This window comes from Mirounga leonina, unplaced genomic scaffold (assembly GCF_011800145.1).
Source record: "Mirounga leonina isolate KUSES-001 unplaced genomic scaffold, KU_Mleo_1.0 Mir_93, whole genome shotgun sequence".
Classification (NCBI taxonomy): Eukaryota; Metazoa; Chordata; class Mammalia; order Carnivora; family Phocidae; genus Mirounga; species Mirounga leonina.
Genome location: NW_023270854.1, coordinates 30,681,858 through 30,705,515, shown reverse-complemented (window position 1 = coordinate 30,705,515; position 23,658 = coordinate 30,681,858). Strand labels below are relative to the sequence as shown.

Genomic DNA, 23,658 nt, shown 5'->3' with positions numbered 1-23,658 from the left:
GTCTGCTCTTCTCCCAAATGGATCGTGCAGTTACCCGCTCTCTCCATTTAACAGATCTTGTCTGCTCTTCTCCCAAATGGACCGTGCAGTTACCCCCTCTCTCCATTTCCACTTCCTTGACCCCATTTGAAGCCACCAACATCTTTTGCCCAAACTGTCTGAATAACAAGTGAACTCCGTACTGTGGTAAAATTGTGGCTTGCCCACAGTGGCCAGTTTGAGTGTGTGGATGTCAAACCACTCCTGCCTCAGGCAAATGCCCCTGTTGCTTTTCTCTCTGGAAAGCCCTTCTCTCAAATCATTTCCCGCCTGACTTTGGTTATTAAGGCTGAGTTCAGGTGGCATTTCCTTAGAATAGCCTTTTCTAACTCTCTGATCTGAAATGGTGCATACTTGCCCACCGCCCGTCTCCATTACTCTGTTGTTGTTTGGCTTTCTTTTTATTTATTTATTTATTTATTTATTTATTTATTTATTTATTTGAGAGAGAGAGAATGAGAGAAAGAGAGAGCATGAGAGGGAGGAGGGTCAGAGGGAGAAGCAGACTCCCTGCCGAGCAGGGAGCCCGATGTGGGACTGGATCCCGGGACTCCAGGATCATGACCTGAGCCGAAGGCAGTCGCTTAACCGACTGAGCCACCCAGGCGCCCCGTTGTTTTGCTTTCTTTAAAGCACGTAGCCACTAGCCGAAGCTCTCTTTTTTGTATAATTCAACAAATGTTTATTGAGCACCTCCTCTGTGTCAGGTATTGTTCTAGGTACAGGGTATACCAAAAAGAACAGAACAGACACAAATCCAGGTTCCTGTGGAGCTTGTTGACTTCTTATCATCATCTCCCATTCAGGACGCAGGTTCCATGAGCCCTGGGACCTTGTCCATCTGGTTTGCTACCGCGCCTCCAGAGCCTTGAACAGCACCTAGCTACAGTGATCGATAAATCACTGTTGACTTAATGAATGAGTAAATATTGCTGCTCTTCTGTGTAGTCTTTTCTTCCCTGGGCTAAATAATTCAAGTTTCATCAGCCTTCCACAGAGAATAGATTTTAAGTTACTCTTAAAATGGTCTCTCAGGTAAGAACATTTTCTGTTTTGTTAGAATTTCTTCAAAATGTGACACCAAGAATTTAACACATCAAATGTAACTTAATACAGCAAATGTACTCTAACTATTAATACATAATTAACCCTCTTAATTCACATCACCTGGAATTTCATATATTTAGTTTTAATTAGTGTGACAAATTATCTGTGGTAGAAATTGCATGTGGGAACCACGTCTGTGTCAAGGCCAGGCAGTCCCTTTGGTAACCAGGACCAAGGAATGTCATAGAGGTTCTTGCCAGATTTGCCAGTTTAGCACAGGATATTTATAAAACATTACAGTGTGTTTGGTGGAGAGAATTGTAAGTTGGAAAAGGTTTTCCTGTGTTATCCCTTAACTCCCTTTTTCAGTTAAATCTTTTAACCACAAGAATCAAAGTACCAAAGTGATTCCATTTGGTTTTGTGTTGTAATCATTTTATAATTACAGTGGAATTATCTGCTGTATAGAGTGGCATTACGTCTGTAATGTTATTTTCACATATCTTGTCTCTTCTTTTTGAAATTGATAAATAATAGACCTTTTTCTTTTGGACTTGGAGAACTGCTCTGTCACGTGTCTGTGTGTGTGTGTGTGTGTGTGTGTATAGGCATATTTTAAGAATAAGATTTGGAAAGCGGAGCCTATTTAATATACTTTGGTGGTCCAGGTCACAGTTACTTGTCTTAATGGAATTAGAAGTATAAAATTTCGGAAGCAGAGGTTTTAAGCCTCTTGCCACCAGTTTTCCACTAGAGGGTGCTCCAAATTTGGCTTTAAAAATCAAAAGCTTCGGTGATGGGTATTGAGGAGGGCACGTCCTGCATGGAGCACTGGGTGTTGTGCACAAACAATGAATCATGGAACACTTCATCTAGAACTAATGATGTAACGTATGGGGATTAACATAACATGATAATAAAAAAAATAAAAAAAATAAAAAACTTACCATGTGCTAAATGAGAGATACATTCTCTTTCTTTTGAAACAGGATTTCTTTCAGTTATTTTTTCTTAACTTGTCTTTAGTTATTTCATCAATTTATATCATACAGTTACAATGTTAAGTCTTACTAGGATAAATTATTGTTTTTAATTTTCAAGTTCAGTTTGAATGAGATTAGATTATGTAAGGAAACACCAATTATGTCAAGACAAATGGAAGTATAATGCATTCCTCAACTTCTAAAAATTTGTAATGATTTATTTTTAATTTTTTTGTGTTTAGTCATTTTTTGCTGAAAGTCCATATTTCAAAGAGGTTTTAAGTTACATTAATTACATATATGTTGTAATTAGACTTTGTATAGTTTAGACAACTATTATATATTTAAAGTGAATTTTGAATGTGGTTCATTGCAGGAAATACACTTCAGTACTTGTAATTAAAAATGCCTCGAATAACATGAAGCCCTTCCGTTGTGTATTTTTAGATCCATTATGCCTTCAACACAGACTGCGACATGTTAAAATTTTAGATTCTCTTCTGTAACTCTCCAATCTCAGTCTTGGTGGAGCAGTTTTTTTTTAATGATAAATAACATTTCTCCCATTCTTCAAAATAAAATACCTTTTGTCTTCTGATTTGCCAGCCTGAATAGATTTAGTGTCTATGACTCTGCTTTGGGATGAATGTGGTTTTTTAGAATGGTAATCACAGTTCCACTGGTTCATCTTTGTCCAGTTCCCTGGTAAGAGAGATGGATCAGAGAGGAAGAAGACACCTAAATTTCATTTTACTGGGTATCTTTTGGGGATTTGCCCCCAACACGCTGTTGTACCTGTAAATTTAGATGAGACACAAAAGGGTCAGACTGATAACTTTAGGAGTGTGTGGAGGAAAATGTTTCACTGCATAGAAAGAATTGTAAAATATATACAACAATAGTGTGCAAAAATGCGAAATGTGAGTCTTGATTCCAGATTTCCCAGAAAATTTTTTGCCTGTATTTATTGGGTTGTGGATACTTTTGCTTGGTTGAAGTATCCTCAACTTGTCCAGCAGAGGGCGATGTGTGTCCACAATAAATGTGAAAGTCTGGAAATTCCTTTGTCAATTATTGCCATGTGGTCACTTACAACATTGTTTTCCTGAAGCAAATTTGGAGTGAGTGGTGTTTCACTTATTAATGCAGTGATATAGTATTTTCTGGGCAAGAAATTAAAAATTTAAGCTCTACAATGGGATTGGAAAAGGTGATTTTTTTTCAGAGTTGGTGTCCTTTGAGGAAGCTTTTAGAAGTTTATCCAGGGTAATTTGATTGTGGTAGGGCTCAAATAGAACATGACTGAGTTTATTTCAACTCTCAGGAAAGTTTTTTGTGTTTTTGTTTTTTGTTTTTTCATTTTTTAAAATTTGAGGGGGAAAAAAACAGGACTAGTATACCTGAAAAACTTTGTTGTTTATGATAAAGGGACTTTACAATAGGATGAACATTTATTTTTATTTTTTTAAAAAGATTTTATTTATTTATTTGACAGAGAGAGACACAGCGAGAGAGGGAACACAAGCAGGGGGAGCGGGAGAGGGAGAAGCAGGCTTCCCGCTGAGCAGGAAGCCCGATGGTGGGGCTTGATCCCATTACCCTAGGATCATGACCTGAGCCGAAGGCAGACGCTTAACGACTGAGCCACCCAGGCTCCCCTAGGTTGAACTTTTTTTTTTTTATTATTCTTATGTTAATCCCCATACATTACATCATTAGTTTTAGATGAAGTGTTCCATGATTCATTGTTTGTGCACAACACCCAGTGCTCCATGCAGAATGTGCCCTCCTCAATACCCACCACCAGGCTAACCCATCCTCCCACCCCCCTCCCCTCTAGAACCTTGTTTGTTTTTCAGAGTCTATCGTCTCTCATGGTTCGTGTACCCCTCCTATTTCCCCCGCTTCATTTTAAATTCTGTTTTGAGTGGCTCTTTATCTTAGTAGTATAGGAAGTTTTGTTTGTTTATTTATTTATTGAGAGAGAGGGGGTGGGTTGGGGGAGGGAGGCAGAGAATCTTAAGTAGGCTCCATGCCCAGCGTGGAGCTTGATGTGGGGCTTGATTTCAGGACCCTGAGATTATGACCTAAGTCGAAATCAAGAGTTGGACACTTAACTGACTGAACCACCCAGGTGCCCCAGTATAGGAAGGTTTATAAAAGAGAAATAGTCAATGTGATCATTGATTTCATCTTATTCTTTCTGTCTTTTAAGGTAAACCTTGAGATTTTGAAAAGAAACATGCTTGATTATGTGTTTTTTTTTTTTCTTGGGGCATAACAGAGTAGTTAAAAATCTTACCTAGAAAGAATTTAGTTAACTATTCAAATGGTGGTGCTTCCTAAGCTATTTGTATTTAAGTTAATTAGTTTGGTATGTACAATATACTGTAAAATCTAAATCTATAGACTTACTTTCTTAATGTGATTATTCTCTGGGACTTGAAAGAAGGGGGCAAAAAATTTTATGCATTTAGTAGGCACCCAGTACATGCTTTTATTTTTATTTATTTATTTATTTTAAGATTTTATTTATTTGAGAGAAAGAGAGTGAGAGAGACATGAGGGGGAGAGGGTCACAGAGAGAAGCAGGACTCCTCGCTGAGCAGGGAGCCCAATGTGGGACTCAAGACCAGGACTCCGGGATCATGACCTGAGCCAAAGGCAGTTGCTTAACCAACTGAGCCACCCAGGCGCCCTAGTAAATGCTTTTAAAAGGAATAAATGAACTAAGTTTTTTCATGTCATTTTTATCCATCCTTAGGTTTTCTAGAATAATCTGTTTCCTGCTTACACTATTTTTACTATAGACTATGGACATAGTATTATTTGCCAGTTTGATTGTTTTTTCTCAGTTCACGTATGCAAAAGAGAACCAAGCACATAAGACCACCCCTTTTTAATCCATAAATACTTTTTTAGTCTTTATTAATCATTACTTTAGATGCTTAGATAATGAGAAGGACTTACCTTCATGTGAATAGTTTTCTTTTTAGACACTGTTTAAAATCTGAGTTTTTGAAAGTTTCTTGAATATTCAGTATCAGGAAGTCAGCCTTCTTATGTTTACTGAAACCTATCATAAAGAAAATGTTAATGGTTGCTGTAAAGGGTGCTTTTTTTTTTTTAAGTTTGTTTTACAAGGACATCGTTTCTTCTCATTAGAAGTAATAAAAAATGATAAAGTGCTATGTTCTTTGTGCCTAAGGAACTGGAAATTACTTCATGGACAAAGTAACTTAGACTGAGTCATGAAGAATGTGTTGGGTTTCTATGGGATACAAGTGGAAAAAAAGCACACATTCCAGTAAAAATACCCAGAAGCTGAAATAAGCAGTGTCTTTGCAGGTAATATATGGGTTGGTTAGATAGGTTTAAGGTCACATTGTGGAGACAAATCAATCTACCTCCTTCTGTATCACCTTTTACATGGCAAAGCTTAATTCAGTGGAAGTAAAACTGTAGATTAGGATATTACTTTTTTAAAAAAGTTTTCTTATTATAGGTGATATATTTCTTAAAGCTGGGTATTTGTTTTCTTTTGCAATAAATTATTTTGGAGAGGGTTAAATTTTAATGTACTTTAGAGCATTCAAGTTCCATCATAGACTAGCAACCATAAATTAGATTAATAAAAAGTTAGTACATTTTTATAGTGACCCCTTGAACAAAAAATGTGTCAAATTTTAAAGTAATGGGGTTGTACAACACAGGGAAACTGTAACCATTAGTACTGAATATGTGTTTTAATTCAGTGGGGCGATTCACCTTGCCACTGTCTCCTCCACAGTGACCTAACTGCGGTTGAGAGTTGTATTAGTATAAAGTAGATCAGAAGTCCTCAAGCTTTGGCTTGTATCAGTATTACCTGGAAAGCAAGTTAAATTACAGATTGCTGGGCCTCAGGCTGAGTTTCTGATTCAGTACATATGGTAGGGTCTGAGAATTGGTTTCAGTAGCAAAGAATACTACCCATAATTATCTGAAAAGGTTATTAAAATTGTCCTTCCTTCTAAAAGTCCATATCTGTTTAGAGGCTGGATTCTCTTCTCTTACTTAAATCAAAACAATGTATCATAATAGATAGAAGCAAATATGAGAATCCAGCTGTCTCCTATTAAGCCAGACATTAAAGAGATTTGCAAAATGTAGTGAATGCCACTCACCTCACCAAATTTTTTTTTTGTATTAGAAAATAGTTATCAGAAAAAAATGCTAAAATCTTGTTGATTTATTATTTTTAGATTAATATCTTTAAAAGGTCTCAGTTTTAATTTTAAATGCAGTAAATACAATAGAGATAGCCCAACTAAAGCTTATTTGGGGTCCTCCATAATTTTTAAGAGCATAAAAGGGCCCTGAGACACAAAAAGTTTTAGAATTGATCATCAAAGACCATTTTTGGGGGGTTTTATTGCTGTTGTTGTTGTTTTAATCTTCAGAGGGTTTCTGTTCCGCTTTAGACATTAAAGTAGTTCTCCAGAAGAAAAGAATACTTCAGGGAATAAAACCTTCATTGGCTTTAATGACTACAGAAAAAATGAAAATATATAACATTTAAAAATTTGTTTTTCTTGAATAGTTTGCCCCCTTTTCATTAGTTAGCTTAATTTTGTCCCTATTCATAAGAAACCTAAGGTCTTAACAGTTGAATGTGAAAAAAATTAAATGAAATATTTAGCAGATAATTGGAATGTCTATACTGATCTGTACTTAATGTCTTATTGTTCTTCATTACTCAAAAACTATAACTAAAAAATATTTCATCACCACTGTGCTTTTAACTATAAGTGAAAATAGCTCTAACCAAGTATATTGTAAGGGCTTAACTAACTATTAAGCATTGGTAGTATTGGGAGTGTAGCTTAAGGAGTATTTTTAATTCCAAAAATATAGGTTCCATTGTATCAATAAGTAGTTGTTCACCACCTTCTTTTTTTCTAGGTTTCATGGTAGGACAGCTTCAACATTCACATAAGAAAACATAAGAAAAATACAACATTCATGTAAGAAATAAAGGCATTTTATGGAAAAATAGTAAAATGTGTCATATGCAAAGAAGCTGAAGAGTGGGAAACTTACTGTAGAGTAGAATGGCAGGGAAGAATATTTGAATTTGGGGATTGTGTGGGATTTTCAAAAATAGAGTTTGGATTATGGGGAACAGAAGAAGAGAGTCAAGTAGAAGGATTAAGCAGAGGTGTGAAAAAATGGAATAAATACAGTCTTGAGATTGGTCATATGTAATTATTGGATAGACAAAAGGGAAATTAAAAAAAAAACAACCTCTGCTATGAAATGCTGTTCATTTCAGCAGTATCTGTTCTCTTTAATCCAAGAATTACAAATGCTTTGAACCACAATTTTAGAAATAAGTTAATGTCACTTATTCAAATAACAGGGAAGTTTAATTAACACTTCTTATTCCCTTTGTATTGCAAGTCAGGGACAAAAGGAGGTAATTACAATCAACATTCAGTTTGTTTTATATACACTTTATCTCTTGACTGTTTAAGATTAATAGATTTGTTAATAGATTTGAATAAGCCCATACTTTCTGAATTTCTTAAACATTTTTTTTTTTAATTTCATGAAGTGCATTTTTAAAATTACACTTTACAAGTTTCACTTTAGACATTTACTTTAAAAGAGCCATTCCCTTTGGTATCAACAAGGATGAATTTTCTTAAAACATTAATAGCCTCTTTTCAGAATACATGACTCTTTGAACTTGCAAAGCATAATAATGGTTTCATTGTTAGATACTGAATCTTTTATGCCTTATAATTAAGCAGTACTCCTATTCTTTGAGAGTTTTCTTACAAGAAGGATAGAAATATACTCTTCATTTTCAAGCAGTGATACAGAGCTGACATTGGAATTCCAGTAATGCCTGTAGTGAAATGGAGAAAAGTGGAGCTAGGTTTCCTATTAAAAGATGGATCCCATTAAATAAGCCTTGTGTGATGGCTGATACAGTTTGATGTTAGGATGGCATGATTTATTTTTAAAAATCAGCTTTGAATCAAAGATTGGTCAGTTAGGTTATCTGCTTAAGTGCTGAGTATCATTAGAAATTATATTGGTAACAAAACATATTTTTTTGAAGATTCATCTGTTTCAGAGAGAGCTTGTGCAAGTTGGAGGGAAGGGCAGAGGGCGAGAGAGAGAAATCCCTCAAGCAGACTCCCCACTGAGGATGGAGCCCAGCACGGGGCAGGATGCCACAACCCTGAGATCATAACCTGAACCCAAACCAAGAGTCAGCCTCTTAACCGACTGAGCCACCCAGCACCCCAAAACAAAACATTATTTAAATAATTAAAACCAAGGAAAGTTTATCTGTACCTATAATATTGTAAAATTCTCGTCTCTTTAACTCTTGAAGGGTAGAATGGTATTTGTCTAAAAAATTTGTAGAAGACAAATGGGAACTCAGAGTGAGAGTAAAGCACAAGATGAAGAGGTTAGTTTAGCTGAACAGAGGATACATGTTTAGCTGAAGGCAGTGAAATCCTTAACAGAAGTTGACCAGGGACTTTTTACCAAATCGTGGAAAATTCAATGATTGCATATTCCCTTGGACCTTAAAGGATTAGGAGAAGATGCTTTCCCAGTAAGCACTACAGTTATCAAAGACCTTATTCTAAAAGTAGTTTCTCATCTTTTTGGAATCATGGACTTCCCTTGGGAATTTGGTGAAGTCTATGGATTTTCCCAGAAATCAAACTTATTGTGGTTTGGGACCTCTGAAACCCATTTTAGAATTCTGAAATGGTGTTTTTCAATCATGAGTAACACACAGAACTGTTTTAAATAGAAGTAAAACCCATTGTGTTGATATTATATTTTATAATCTTAAATATGTATGACATAGAACCTGGTATTAACTTCTTATGCATGTACTCTTCTATAACTATAAAGTAAAAACAGATTTATAAATTAAATCATGTTACAGACTAGCAAAATGTAATCCAACAACATTAATGTGACATGAAGTAATGTTGAAATTAAATTGTCACTTGTTGGGTGAATATGGTACAGATAGTATAGTGTGAGTTTGAGTTCAGAGTGCTGTTAATATCATATCCCATGTGAATGAATATTCTTAAACTGCTTTTCTCTCCTTGAACTACTTTATAACCTTTGTTTGTTCAGGATGTTGTCATGTAATTTCAAGGTATAACCACTTCTGCTTCTGTTAGTGTTAGCCGGAAACAATTGAAGTAGCCTTGTTGTTTAATACCAACCCAATCAAAAACAGTGAAATCACAGGATAGTACTAAGTAGTAAGGATCTAGGTGATCCAGACTCAGCCTCTATTAATTTTATTATAGGTCTTCATGGAAACAAGGCTACAAAAATTTTAAAACAAGACAATGTGTGAGAACTCTGTGGTTTCTAGAAGGAAATTTCTTGTATTAACAATGTTTTTAAAACTTGTCTAAGCTATAAATGTGAAATTTAGATATCATTAGTTAAATTCATGCAAAATAGTCACACTGAGTGCTTCTGCATGCTAGGCATTATCCTAGGTTTCAGTACTGTACAAAAATAAATAAAGCAAGATTCTTGATTGTAAGACTCTTAATGGTTCAGGAAGAGTTTAGCTTGGGGGAGAAAGCTAAGGGAACAAATACTTTCATTACACACTTTGCTGAAGTGTTTTGATATGAATAGGTGGGGTAGGAGCCTCACTAGTAACTCCTTACCAGATGTGTGCCAGATGTGTGCCTTGTAGGTAGTAGCCCTGGTGTGCACTAGAGGAACCATTTTGCTAAGCTGTTAAACTTTGTTATTTTGGGGGGGGGGGGCAACACCCTTTTTAAATTCTCTACAGGTTCCTTGCTCTCTCTATCTAACTATAATTCCTTCTCCCCTCACCTCCTATCTGTCCTTTACTATAATAGATAGACACATTTGTTTAAAAAGTTCTTATGAGACTTCCATCAGCTCCCCAATTTGAACAGAACATTTTAAGCCTGGTGTAAGCTTAAAAAAAAAAGACAAGGAGATGATGTGGATAAATGGAAAACTGTTTTTTTCAGTGCAGTGGTTGCATTGATAATGGCCACTTATTCTCTAGCCAGGTGATGATAGTGTTTAAACCTTTGGATACTTGTTGTTATGCATATTCATGTGTAAACTGTTGTTTCTCTTTATATATGAACTCCATGTCCTAGATGTAGTACAATGTCTGCTCTGTACTCCAGATCATTTTCAGGATAGTTTTCTTTACTTGTTGTGTGAAAATAGCACCAGTGTCTATGAATTTTACTTAAATTTAATATCATTATTGACTTAAATTTGGACCTTTTTTTATTACCTGGCCTTGGCAAATCTGAAGTTCTTTCTCATTTTCAAAGTTGTATAGGATTTCCAACTTAATGTATTATTTAGTTTTTCATTGTAAGAACAGTGCCTGGGAAGAGTTGCAAATAATAAGATTGCTTATCCCTTTAATATTTAATTTTACTAATTCCTGGCAGTTGTGGTCTCAAGTCTAAGGGACATAAATACCAGTTCAATATATTTTAAACATCTTTAAGTCAGTAGTTATTAATATTTATTTTTGAACAGAGTTCAGTATTTTAAATTTTTTTAAAAGGTGATATTTGAAATATTTAAGATAATCATTTGTAAGCACCTTTAAAAGACCTGGTCATTAGGTATTAAATAGCTTGATTTGGTTTTGCGTTCAGACTAAAATAATTTTTTCCTCTTAGGGACATAGCTTCTAAAATGGGACGAGGCTATAGATATAACCATCCTTGACTTAAATGAGGTTTTTTTTTTTTGTTATTTGCTTGACACACTCATCTACAGCTTAGTTGGAAATAATTACAATGACATTTAGACCATTTACTGTGTACCTGGTACTGTGTTAAGTATTAAATATATTATCTCTTTTAATTCTGTCTTATGAGGTAATTAATAGTAATAACCTATTTTGCAGTTTAGAAAGTGAGGCTTAGAAACCTTAAGTGGCTTCGTCAGGGTCACATACCTGATCGAGTGAAACATGAAGGTGTTAGTTGTACTAAAGAGCAGTTACGTGGCTGACTCAGAGGGCCTGCCGGTGTATCACCGTTCACCTGGGACTTCATGGCCACACCTAGAGTCACATTGTTTTCTGTTTCCAACAGTGACCTAATGATGGGGTATAATATTCACAAGTAACAGTAATGATGCTCAGAGAAAAAGGTAGAGGGTTTAGCTAACATGGTAATGGTAGAATTGATGTATAAAAATATTTTGCAAGATGGCAAAAGTATGCCCAAACTCAATACATGTACTTGAAGGAGCAAAGTTTTTGGCTGCAGCTCTTGATGGGGCAGGGGTACCTGAGCTTCCCAAGTACATGATGGAGGATAGGTTTTCACATAAAACAGGTCATATAATGTATCACAAGACAAACGAGTGGGCAGATTGCACGAGGGAGATTTTTGGTTGGCTTTTTAAATGAATTCATTCCTTCATTCAACAGTGAGTGCCTACTGTGTGCCAGAAACTATTCTGAGGCTGGGGATACAGCCATACACAAAATGGGCATCAATCCCTGCCTTGATGAAGCTTGGGTTGTAGGATCCAGGGGGCTACTTTTTCTGTTAAAATGTATGCCTCTTTTATACCTACTTATAAGTCACAGGATGCTTTATGAATTCAATGGTGAATCATTCTCTAAAGTGAATGATCGGTCATGTTCTTACATATCTTGTCTGTGGGTTTAGGTAACTGTCCTAGGGTTTGTCCTCATGGGCACTGCAGCTGTCTTCAGCTCTCGGAGGACATAAATACTGTGGCTTCCTAGTCTGCAGCTACCAAGTGACATGGATTAGTTGAAAATGGTTCAGCTGAAGCTAAGAATGTAATTTGAAATTTGGGGGATTTGGTTTGGTTTTGGTAAGGGGAATAGTGATAAGTTAAAGGGTTCATCTCAGCAATACTTAAAAGGTCTTCTGCTTATGAATGGAGTTTGTGTAAACTTTAGCATGAGAAATTTGCTACAAGATACTAATTTCTGCTAATCCGTTAAAAAGTTATCTAGCCTTGGCTGTCTTTGATTCTGAAGATCTAAAAGTGGAATATAAATTAATATTACTCTGAGATTATTTTAACTATAGCTTCATCTGAATAAATGTAAGTTAAAATGAACTGCAGAATGCTCTGAAGACCACTCCCAAGCCTGGGTTTAGAGGATTAAACAATTTAATAGACTTCATCATGAATTAATATTCTTTATGAAGAGACACTGCTTAGACCAATTATATGACATATCCCTTTCTCAGTTTTTAAAGATAATTCTGGAAATAAATGAGTTTCTTATCAATATCCAGGCAAACTCTTCCACATAGACTTCGGATATATTTTGGGTCGGGATCCAAAGCCTCTTCCTCCTCCAATGAAGCTGAATAAAGAAATGGTAGAAGGAATGGGGGGCACCCAGAGTGAGCAGTACCAAGAGTTCCGTAAACAGTGTTACACGGCTTTTCTCCACCTTCGAAGGTAAGTTGATCGTAGAGAATTTTGATAAATTCATTTCATAGAGCGAGAAAAGGAGTTGTTCAAATGTATACATTCTTTAACATCACTCTTTTCCAGAATGACACAGGCAAAAGTATTTCTTAATGCACATTTAATATCTATTTTGATGAACAGTCTGATAGCAAAAGAAAAAAGAATTTCTTGCTTTCCCACTAATTATTTGATTGCTAAATGCCACCAAATAGGAAGCTGACATTCCATAAGATTAGGCAAACATGGAGGCTTCAAAATCAGTGGGTTATAATCATTTCAGTAAAATATACTATGTGCGCTTTTACAGTGCTGGGATGGAGAAGAGATTAAGAAGCTTCATAACCATTCACATCTCCCTGAAGCCAGTCTTGAAGGGTTATAATCACGATGTTGAGTTCTTTTCCTTCTCCCAAACTCACTTCCTGTTTCTTTATCAAAGAATGAAGTATTTAGCTTATTTAAAGTGATACTAATCCATTCATTTTTATTCTGTAGCAACTTTATCAGCCTTAGTTTCGGTTCTTCAGGAGCATTTAGAAGTTTGTTAAATGATGGAAGAATAAATGTTACATATGATTTTGTCTCTTTAGCACCTCATCAGTCATCCTGCTAAAGGAAAAAAATTGATTTTTCTCTATCCCTTCTTCTTTCTCCAATGCCACTCTATCTCTGCTTTCTTCATCCTAGTTTACTTAGGACTTAACATCAGGAAAAAAAAAAGTCATGCTTGTTAAATTTAGGACATGGCTCCGGTGATTAGTCAAAAATGACAGGATCATTTGACCCAACTTAACTATGCAGAAACTCCCAGCCCAGGAGACATACCTTCTTACATCTCTTCCCAGTGAAAATATATGACCGGTAGACAGTAAGTTGCCTGTGCACGTGGGCTCTGTCTTATTTGTCTTTGTAACCTCAGTTACTTATGCAGTGGTTAGAACATAGACACTCTGTATGTTTATTAAGTGAGAATCTTCAGTATTTATATGAGAACCCCCAGAACTTCTGTTACATATCTGGGGTGAGGTATGTTCCTGGATGATGTTGATGCTCCTGGTCCCAGGAGAATGGCTCTACTCTATTAATCAGATTTCATCTCCACAGTGACTCATTAGGCCACCATTGTTAACTCAGTCTGTACCATGTGTCACAAACTCTGACGTGCATGTTATAAACAGCCACACTATTTATCCTTTAGGTGGCAGAGTGACTCAGTTTTACTTACCAGAAATGCTGAAATAATAATGAGATCAGTGCTCTTTGATTTGTCTGTTGATGCAGAAGCACTTTCAGAGAGATGAGATGAGAGTTCCACTTTAATATCTGGGATTTTTAATTTAAAATAGTCAAAGCCTACCGAAAATTAGATGGAACCATGGCCTTCTCAGTGACGAGGCAGACAGAATGATATAAAATGATAACTAGGGAAATGTCAAAGGTGCTCTATCTTACTGAAAGCAGAAGGAAAACAGTGTGCTTTATAAACTGTCATTGATAATGGATTAGTAGCAATTCAGTAGAATGAGAAAACAGGCAGGTTATTAATGTGGAGCCAAAGTTAACTTTCATCACTACTAAGAAAAATCAGATTAATCTAAATTTTATGTTAAGTCTTCATGAAAACTGCTTTATTTTTTAAAATTTCACTGTACTTTGGGTAAGATCAGCTAGACCCTAATATTTTAATCAACATTTATATTTCTTATTTTTAATTTTTTTAAAGATTTTATTTATTTATTGAATTTAGGGGGAAAAAGTGCAGTGGGGAGGGGCAGAAGGAGAGGGAGAAAGAGTCTCAAGCAGACTCCATGCTGAGCACAGAGCCTGACCTGGGGCTTGATCTCACGACCCTGATGAGATAACTACCTGAGCATAAACCAGGAGTTGGACGCTTAACCGACGGAGCCACCCAGGTGCCCCCAACATTTGTTTTTTAATGTATTTTAGAACATTGTTCTGCTAGTAAAAAATTGCCTTTATGCCATAAGAATTAACCTGATACTTAAAAGTGTGTTTAGAGCTAAGGTTATTTGGAACTTTTTAAAATTACGGTTTATAGGTATGACAAACTACTTCCTTTTCATGGTTTTTTATTGATGGCTGATCATTTTCTGCAGCAAGAAACCACTCACTAACATTGGGCCGTGTAAACAGAGCAGTTCCTTTCGAACTAACTTATGAATGGTTACAATTGTATAGATATCAGAACACATTTTGTGGTGTTCTGATTTTCATGTAACAAAATATATTATCATCTCTTTTATTAATCAATACCTAATACACCAGTAATTGGTAAATTTGGTTTTTGAATACTGTCTCATGGCAAGAGTAATGCTAAAATATTTTAAGTGTCCAAGGAAAGCATAACTCCTTCTCTTAACCCACGTATATGCCAAACATTAATAGACACTTAGGATACAAAGACAGCCTAAATTTTCCAGTAAAAATACTGAAATTAAGAATGCATTTGACTATATCAAATAAAGTGCTTACATTGTCTGAGAATGTTTGCATAGTTACCAAACAGCCGTGACTTTATTGATCATACTTCCTTTCATCATTAGCTTCATTGTTCTCCCTCCTTGGAGTAGTACACTTATTAAATTTTTTTTTTGTAGGATTTTTCTTCAATGTTTGTTGCATGCCAAGTGGATATATTGTAAGGGTAATAGACCTCTGGGAACACTATAGGAAACCTCACTTGATATAGTTAAATGCATTTCTATTTTTAGTATTGAAGGTTTTCAATGAACAATTTAGACCATCTTTGGATGACCTTATATTTTCTTTTGATAATGGTTTGAAAGATGTCTAGTAACCTTTAAATCTTTTTTTCTGGGTAGAATATTGAATGACTATGCTATTTAATATATAATTTCCTTTGGGGGGGTCATGTGCCCTATCTTAATTGGAAAATGCAGGTTCATAGCAACAGATGTAAAGGATTAATACAGTTAAGGCAGTGACAGATTCTCTACAAAGTAATTGGATGTTTAAGCTTCTTATAGAATATTCCATTTTATATTTATTTACATTTTGTTTTCCTTTGCTACAATAATAGCAGCATGGGTGGCTAAATTAAAACCAACAGATACTCCAGAAAACATTAATGTTTGCCTTTTAAAAAAGAAACACACATATGCTTCCATGAAGGCAAACATTTTAACATATATCCTGGCTGTCCATTAGAATTACCTGGGGGAACTTTAGGGGGAAAAATAGTTTTCTTTTGTTTTTTTTTTTTTTAAGATTTTATTTATTTGACACAGAGAGACATAGCAAGAGAGAACACAAGCAGGGGGAGTGGGGGAGGGAGAAGCAGGCTTCCCGCGGGGCAGGGAGCCCGATGTGGGGCTCGATCCCAGGACCCTGGGATCATGACCTGAGCCGAAGGCAGATGCCTAACGACTGAGCCACCCAGGTGCCCCAGGAGGAAAAATAGTTTTGAGGCCCGTCAGATTTACTTGGTCTGGGATTGGGCTCAGGCATTAATAGTTTTAAGAAGCTCCCAGGTAAATCTAATGGACTTCCAGTTTTGAGAACCTCTGAAATATCCCTTTCAAAATTGAGCTTTGTTTTCCCCTCCCCATGTTACTCTGTGACTCTACCCTGTGATATATTCCTGAGATTCCCTTATGGCAGGATTGGGAAAAACTGTGTAGTCAGCAGAGCAGAGTGCGAATAATGAGGGTTCATTGAAAGAGCGTATTTTTTTCATGACATACTAGCAGCTGGCTGTATTCTGCTGCTCCCATGGTCCTTGCAGCCCTCTCAAGTGGATCTTCTTGATTTCCACATCCTACGTATCTCCAAGCTTGGTGCCCTCCTTGCTTCCTATTGCAACTTCCAAACCTTAGTTTGCCTTAGTTCTTTACTCTCTTTCACAGCCCATCTGCTTTAAAAAGGTCTGTTCTCACTGTCTCCACTAACTTGCCTCCTTTTCTTCCTTCAGCCCTCTCCAGTAAGACTTCCAGCCCTACCCCACTATTAAAACTAATTTTATCAAGATAAACAGTTACCCATACCAAATCTAGTGCCTACTTTTCATCCTAGCATCTTTGACACAGTTGAGCACTTCTTTGTCCCTGAAAACCTTTCTTAGATTTGGTGTAACCCACTCCTCTGTTTTCTTTTTGCCTTGCCGGCTACTTCTGCGGCTTTGCCGATTTCTTCCGTCTTCTGTCTGATCTTTACATATTCAACTGTCTAGAAGTTCCATTGTCAGTATTAACCTTTTAGTTCTGTATCATTTTTCCCCCTAAACTCTCTTTCAGCATTTTCATCCAGACTTGTGACTTTCATTAGGATCCAAATGCTGATGTTTTGAACTGATAGCATCAGCCCTGATATCCCCTCTGAGTTCTCTGTCTACTTGACATCTTGACTAAGAATCTGATAGGCACTTCAAACTCAGTATGTCTAAAACAGATTATTACTGATTCCCTGTCCCCAATCCTGCTCTTTGTTCATTCTCTTTCTTATTTTGTGAACAACGGTAGTTTCCCATTGCTTAGGCTGAATCCTTGGTGACATTCAGTTCCTCTGCCCTCTCTCCCTTGCTCCGTTGAAACCATCAGCAACTGTCTTCCACTTCATCTCCAACGTACAGCCTGAGAATCTCTCTATTGTTTCTTTTCTCCCTAGACAGCGAGCTTTTAACAATGCGTATCTCCTACTTGCAGGGGAGATGCCATGATCATGAAGGTGGTTTTCTTAGGGTGAGCCTTATTCATTGCACTCTGGATGTGCTCACCCCTGCAATTCCCCCAAATGTGGGAAACTCAGCTGCATAATTTGTGGTAGTGGGGGACTGTGTTCACACTGCCCCTGAAAAAGATAAAATAAAAATGCGTATCTGAGTGCATTACTCCACACTTTACACTCAGTTGCTCCCTCCCAGCGCATTTAGAATAAAATCGTCACTGCTTAAGATGGTTTCTCCTAACCCATCAATCTCTAACCCATTTCCCTGATTTTTCTTTTATTTTAAATTTTTTTTATCAGTCAGCCAGGTATGAAATTATGTTATCATTTTATTTTGTGAGTCCCCCATTCTCTTCCAGAATGTAAACTTCATGAATGTAGGGACCTTATTGGTTCAGTTCGCCACTGTATTCCTTGTGCCTAGAACAATGTATAGAGTGAATACTCAGTAAATATTTGTTGGGTGAATAAATACAATTATTATATGAGTAGAAATGGAATAACATCTGTGGTAATTTTTTTTTTTTTTTAGATCAATTCCCTCAAGGAAATAGTAACTTAAAGCTAGGTTAAAGCTGTTTAGCTATTACTATATGAGTATAAGTGAGTTAGGGCATAATTTGATTAGAAGATGACTTCAAGGTATTAGTTTTCATTATAGTCCCTCTTTTTTTTTTCCTTCTCTAGTCCCTCTAGATTTTCATGGACAGTATAAAATTCAGAAATGATAAAAAGGTAATTTGAAGTTTATATGAATAGTTATTTTTGTCTGCAAGTTCCATTATCATTATAGTTCAACAATAGCCAGTTTTTAGGTAACAAGTTGTGCCTTTTTATATAATGGATGAGTAGATGGCTAGTATCACCTAATGCCTGACCTCCATCCCTAGAGAAGACATGCAAGGTACTTGTTGATAATTTTACTGAGATCAGCTAAAAGCCTTTATTGCCTAAAAACAAAGCTTCGTTTACTCACATCCATCCCCAAAGTCAAACCTGAATCTCCTTTGTTACTAAGGGCCATCCAGAAAAATTATAACTGTCTAAGGGGAGAGTATTCTGGAGCAGGAGGTGGATTGTGCCCAGGATGCACTTACACCTTTCCCCACAAGGCTCCACTTCTGGAAATGAACATTTGGAATAGTACCGTTCTTTCTAGAGGGAGAGGAAGTGGAAGAATTTGAGGATTGGTGAGGATAAACCTTTAGTTCCTATAGGGCCAGCATAGTCCAAAGATGATATTATTTATATATCTAGCCTATCCTTAATATAATAGAGTACTAGCTATTTTCTCCTTCATTTAGGATTGCGTATATCCATACAAGCCTCTGTGGTTCCTAAAATGGTGATTAATATCCCTGGGGGATATTCTTGAATGTTTAGAGGGATGACAGTGTATCTCTTTCATTCCTTTAGCCATGACACACTGAGGTAGTCTTAAGGTAGCAGATTCTTGACATCATCTAGCAAAGACAGATCTTCAGTGTTCACTAAATGCTAATTAGGTATAAAGTGGATTCTCCTTAGATTTCTCCTAAAAAGAATATTCTTACTATAAGAACGAAAAGAATGCCATTAGATGGCTACTCCAAAAGTTTATCCCATAGTGTGGGACCTAGAAAGGGCATTACATCGAGACCCCAGAATAAGATACTTTTCATTGAGACAGCTGATAATGGCACATTCTATATTCTGTAGGAGTAATAGTAAAGATCCAAGTACAGCTACTACTTCTAGGAGTATTCTTTACAGGAGAAAGAACTGCAGAAGTCTAACACATTGCTTTTTCTTTTTTCACTTTCCTTTAGGTATTCTAACCTGATTTTGAACTTGTTTTCCTTGATGGTGGATGCAAACATTCCAGATATTGCTCTTGAACCAGATAAAACTGTGAAAAAGGTAATTTTTATACATTGTCAGGTGTATTAGTCTACTTTTCATATATAAAGGATATTAAGGTTTTAATAACCCATTTCCCCTTGATGTCTCTGACTCTAGACTCTTAAGTAACATAAATTAAGAAAGAGACCCTTTGTTTAATTTTTTTTACCTTCCAGAATCCATTAGCCTCTCCGGTTCCTGCAGCCAGTTCTGTTCATACCCACAGTCACATGACTAGGTCATTGTATCTACAAAGAAAATCTCCATTGTATCTATGACCCTTGCTCTTTTTTCTAGAAAGTTTAGCACTTCTTTAATAATCCTGATCGGTTATCTGATTCCTGGCACTCCTGGGCTATGCATGCTAAAGATCAGAGACAAACTATTAATGATCCTAACTGGGAGAAAAGAGCCATTCTTTATTCTTCCCATCCATATCCTTGGTTACAGGGGTTTCTTACAGCAGAGTAGAGACCTGCCTTTTAACTAGGCCTACAAGGAAAGGAAAAAAGGATAGTCTTTGTGTAGGTGAACAGTGATTCAGAGTTGTCGTACCATGAATTCTAGCAAGGAATGGGAGAAAGGACAGCAGATTTGAAGATATTTGTCTGAATTAGCTTCTGATTCTCTGATTTGGCGGGAGGAGGGCAGGGGGCAGTTGGAGATAGTATGTAGAAAGCCCTTTTTCATATCCAAAGATAACATAAGATGATCTTCAATATCAGTGTGATAACCAATATTGTACTTGAAAGATAGTATAGTTTTTTGCCTTGCAGAAGTATACAATTACTAAAGGACAGTAGCAGTCTCAGAGATGGAGTCTCTATGGGGGATGAAAATAATAATTGGGACCAAAAAGCTTGTAACTTCTGACATTATGGACTCTGAACATTATTAGAAAGATTCCTCTGGGGCGCCTGGGTGGCTCAGTCGTTAAGCGTCTGCCTTCGGCTCAGGTCATGGTCCCGGGGTCCTGGGATCGAGCCCCGCATCGGGCTCCCTGCTCCGCGGGAAGCCTGCTTCTCCCTCTCCCACTCCCCCTGCTTGTGTTCCTGCTCTCGCTGTGTCTGTCTCTGTCAAATAAATAAATAAAATCTTTAAAAAAAAAAAAAAAAAAGAAAGATTCCTCTGGATTGAACATTGTCTTAGTCCATTTGGGCTGCTATAACAAAGTACCAGAGAATGGATGGCTTATAAACCACAGAAATTTATTTCTCATAGTTTTGGAATCTAGAAGTCCAAGATCAGGGTGCCAGTATGGTCAGGTGAGAGCCCTCTTTGGGTTGAAGTCTTCTTGACCTTCATGTGGCAGCAGTGCTAGGGGGCTCCCTGGGATCTCTTCTATAAGGATTCCACTCTCATGACTAAGCACCTCCCAAGGCTCTACCCTAATACCGTTCACATTGGGCATTAGTATTTCAACATGGATCTGGGGGGAAGGAGGCACAAATATTCAGACCATTGCAAACATAAAGAAGAATCTCTTTTACCTAGTTTTGTAAGTCTATCACAAGTATTAAGAGGGGGTTTTAATGGAAATACTTTATTGTTGAGCCATTTAAGAAAATTACGCTCTTATTAAGACTTCATTTATTATTTTATCCAGCAAGCACTGTTCCAGTAAACTCCCTTCTCCCCATAGGAAATAGACTAGTCATCACCTTGGTTTTTGACATGACTTCCTTTTGTCATTTATTTTTTATTTATTGACTAAAGCTCATTCATCAAGAAATATAGTTGCTTGCTGAAAATTTCCTTGGCTGTAATTGATGGGTACACTAGATTCAAATATTGTTGCCCCCTCCCTTTTTTTTTTTGCATTGATATATTCAGGCCTTGTTTTGTTGTGTATTTTAAATCCATTTATCTCTGGTCATATAGTCACTCTTCCTTGATTTCCTTCGTGTTCAGAAGTCAATTATGAAAGTTCTCTAACAATATTTGTTAAACTGAGTCTTCCAATTTCTTCTGCTAGTTAAGTTGTGTTGTTCTTGTTCTTTTTTTTTTTTTTAAAGATTTTATTTATTTATCTTGAGAGAGAGAGAATGAGAGAGAACACATGAGAGGGGATAGGGTCAGAGGGCAAAGCAGACTCCCTGCCGAGCAGGGAGCCCGATGCGGGACTCGATCCCGGGACTCCAGGATCATGACCTGAGCCGAAGGCAGTCGTTTAACCAACTGAGCCACCCAGGCTCCCTGTTGTTCTTGTTCTTATTAGGTCTTTTGTGTTATTTGTTTCTCTTTTAGAAAATCATTGATGTTATTGTTTAAAATGGTCAGTGCCCTTTTGTTACAGCTATGTTAGTGGAACTATCTTTTAGCACACAAAGCAGTTTATTTTGGGAAGAAAAAAAAAGCATGTGTATTAGTTATTTTTCTTTAGACTCGTACTCCTTAGCTGTTTATTCTAATTTCAATTACATGAACCTTGAAAAAAAAAGGCATTTCACCATATATCTCCCCAAAAGGATTTTTCATAAAAGGTTTCTTTGCTTTCTGCTGTTTTATTAAGAATATGAAGTAATTATTTGCAACATAAATTTGACATTAAAGCCATAATAATATTGGAAAGTTATTCTGGAAAGGGCTAAAATTTGTGTCATATATTTCATTTTTTAAGAAGTATAGATTTTTATACCTTGTTGAAATAACAGTTGCTAACATTACTTCAAAGTCTTACCACTTGGAAAATCTTTGTGTTGACCTTATGAATGGAAACCAACTAGGGAAATAGAGTAGCACATTTGAGGCTGAGAGAAGTACAGATTATTTAAATTATTTGAGTAATCATAATGAAGCACAACAATGTTTTCTTGTCTCCATAACTTAATTTAGTATATATCAGTTTTGTTTTAATTTTTTGGAAATTGAATACTTATATATGGAATACATGATATTTTTGTTAATCATGTTTATTTCTTAGAAAACAAAATTGCCCAAAAATGTGAGATGGAATCACAATTGAAAACATATGATCATCAGTCACAAACATTAAGTATCTGGTAGTAGTAGGTTAGTCTTTGCTTTGTGCCATGGGAAGCTTGCACAAAAGTTGCTTTAATCCTTTTAATAATTTAGAACAAAGTTATCCAAGTAGTCTAATAAAAATAATGCATATTGATATAAAGCAAAGTGTTATGTGCTAGTATAACTAAAGCACAGTGGATAGACAAATTTCCAAAAATGAGCAAAGGGATCTTGCTAATTTTTTTTTAAAGATTTATTTTTTAATTTGGATAAATACTCAGTGGTATTTATTGAGCTATTTACTATGTGTCAAGCACTGTCTTAGTGCTTGAGTTATAGTAATAAGAAACAAAACAAAATTTTCCACCCTCATGGAGCTTACCTTCTAATAAGGGAAACAGAAAAGAAACAGGATAAAGTAAAATATATAACATACTAATCGTGGTTAGTGTTTAGAGAAAAAAAATAAACGAGAGAGGAAAATGAAAAGTTGAGTTGGCATTGATTCTGGAAATTTTAAAATTTGTGGCCAGGAAAGGCTCACAAAGTAAGATATGTCAGCTCTTTCTGAATAAATTAAAAGGAGATATCTTATGAACATGTGATATGGAAGTAAGACTTCTTCATCAACTCCTATAGATTGTCCTAGTGAATAAAGGGAAGTTAAAATATTTGAGATAAAAAATCTATGTATTCAGAAACTAATGTAACATTATGTGTTGACTATACTTCAATTAAAAAAAAAAGAAAACTTGTATTTCCTAGCATATTATTAACTTTGTTACTAGGGAATGTGTATTGATAAAAGACAATTGCCTATCTTCAGGGAGTTTTAAATTTTCTTAGCTTTTGATACAGGTGAGTCTCTATTTTAAAAAAATGGGGGGAGGGAGAGAAATAGAATAGTTTAATGGATAAACATGACTACTTGACAGTCACTGCTTTTTCATTTGTGTTTTTCTTTAAATCAGTAATAAGGAAATCTTTTAAACTGTGGTAATAAGTTTTTCAGAGTAATTTAATGAGATAATACTATTTTGTGTTGAAGAATAAATGGATGTGTTCTTTCTCTAAATTGATTTTTTAAAAATTTTATTTCTTTATTTGAGAGTGAGAGAGCACAAGCCAGGGGAGAGGCAGAGGGAGAGGGAGAAGAGAAGCAGACTTCCTGCTGAGCAGGGAACCAGATGCTGGGCTTGATCCCAAGGCCCTGGGACCATGACCCGACCCAAAGGCAGAGGCTTAACTGACTGTGCCACCCAGGCACCCCTCTCTAAATTGATTTTTGACTAAACTTTAAAACAAATTTTATATATTACAAGCAGCTACAAATTGTCTGAAGATCTATTTCAAATGACCTGTAAAATTAAATTACCCTTGGTGCCTACAAGGTTTCTTTATTAAAACATACAAGCCGTGGGAGGGAAGGGGTGGCTGGGTGATGGACATTGGGGAGGGTATGTGTTGTGTAAGACTGATGAATCACAGACCTCTACCCCTGAAACAAATAATATATGTT

General features: G+C 36.2%; 1 protein-coding gene and 1 non-coding gene across 3 annotated transcripts in view; both read left to right on the top strand.

Annotated features, from left to right (window-relative positions):
- The window catches only part of PIK3C3 (phosphatidylinositol 3-kinase catalytic subunit type 3), a 143,133-nt gene that overhangs the window by 106,453 nt on the left and 13,022 nt on the right, over positions 1-23,658 (top strand). For both annotated transcript variants that reach the window (XR_004677653.1, XM_034996117.1), the window contains exons 22-23: positions 12,407-12,575; positions 19,100-19,190. Coding sequence is in view for 1 of the 2 variants with exons in the window: in XM_034996117.1 (XP_034852008.1) it covers positions 12,407-12,575; positions 19,100-19,190 (260 nt within the window). In the remaining variant the exon portion in view is untranslated. The remainder of the gene's footprint in view (positions 1-12,406; positions 12,576-19,099; positions 19,191-23,658) is intronic.
- LOC118004813 lies at positions 17,260-17,417 on the top strand. The gene has a single exon (XR_004677703.1). It is a non-coding gene; the product is annotated as a U1 spliceosomal RNA (small nuclear RNA).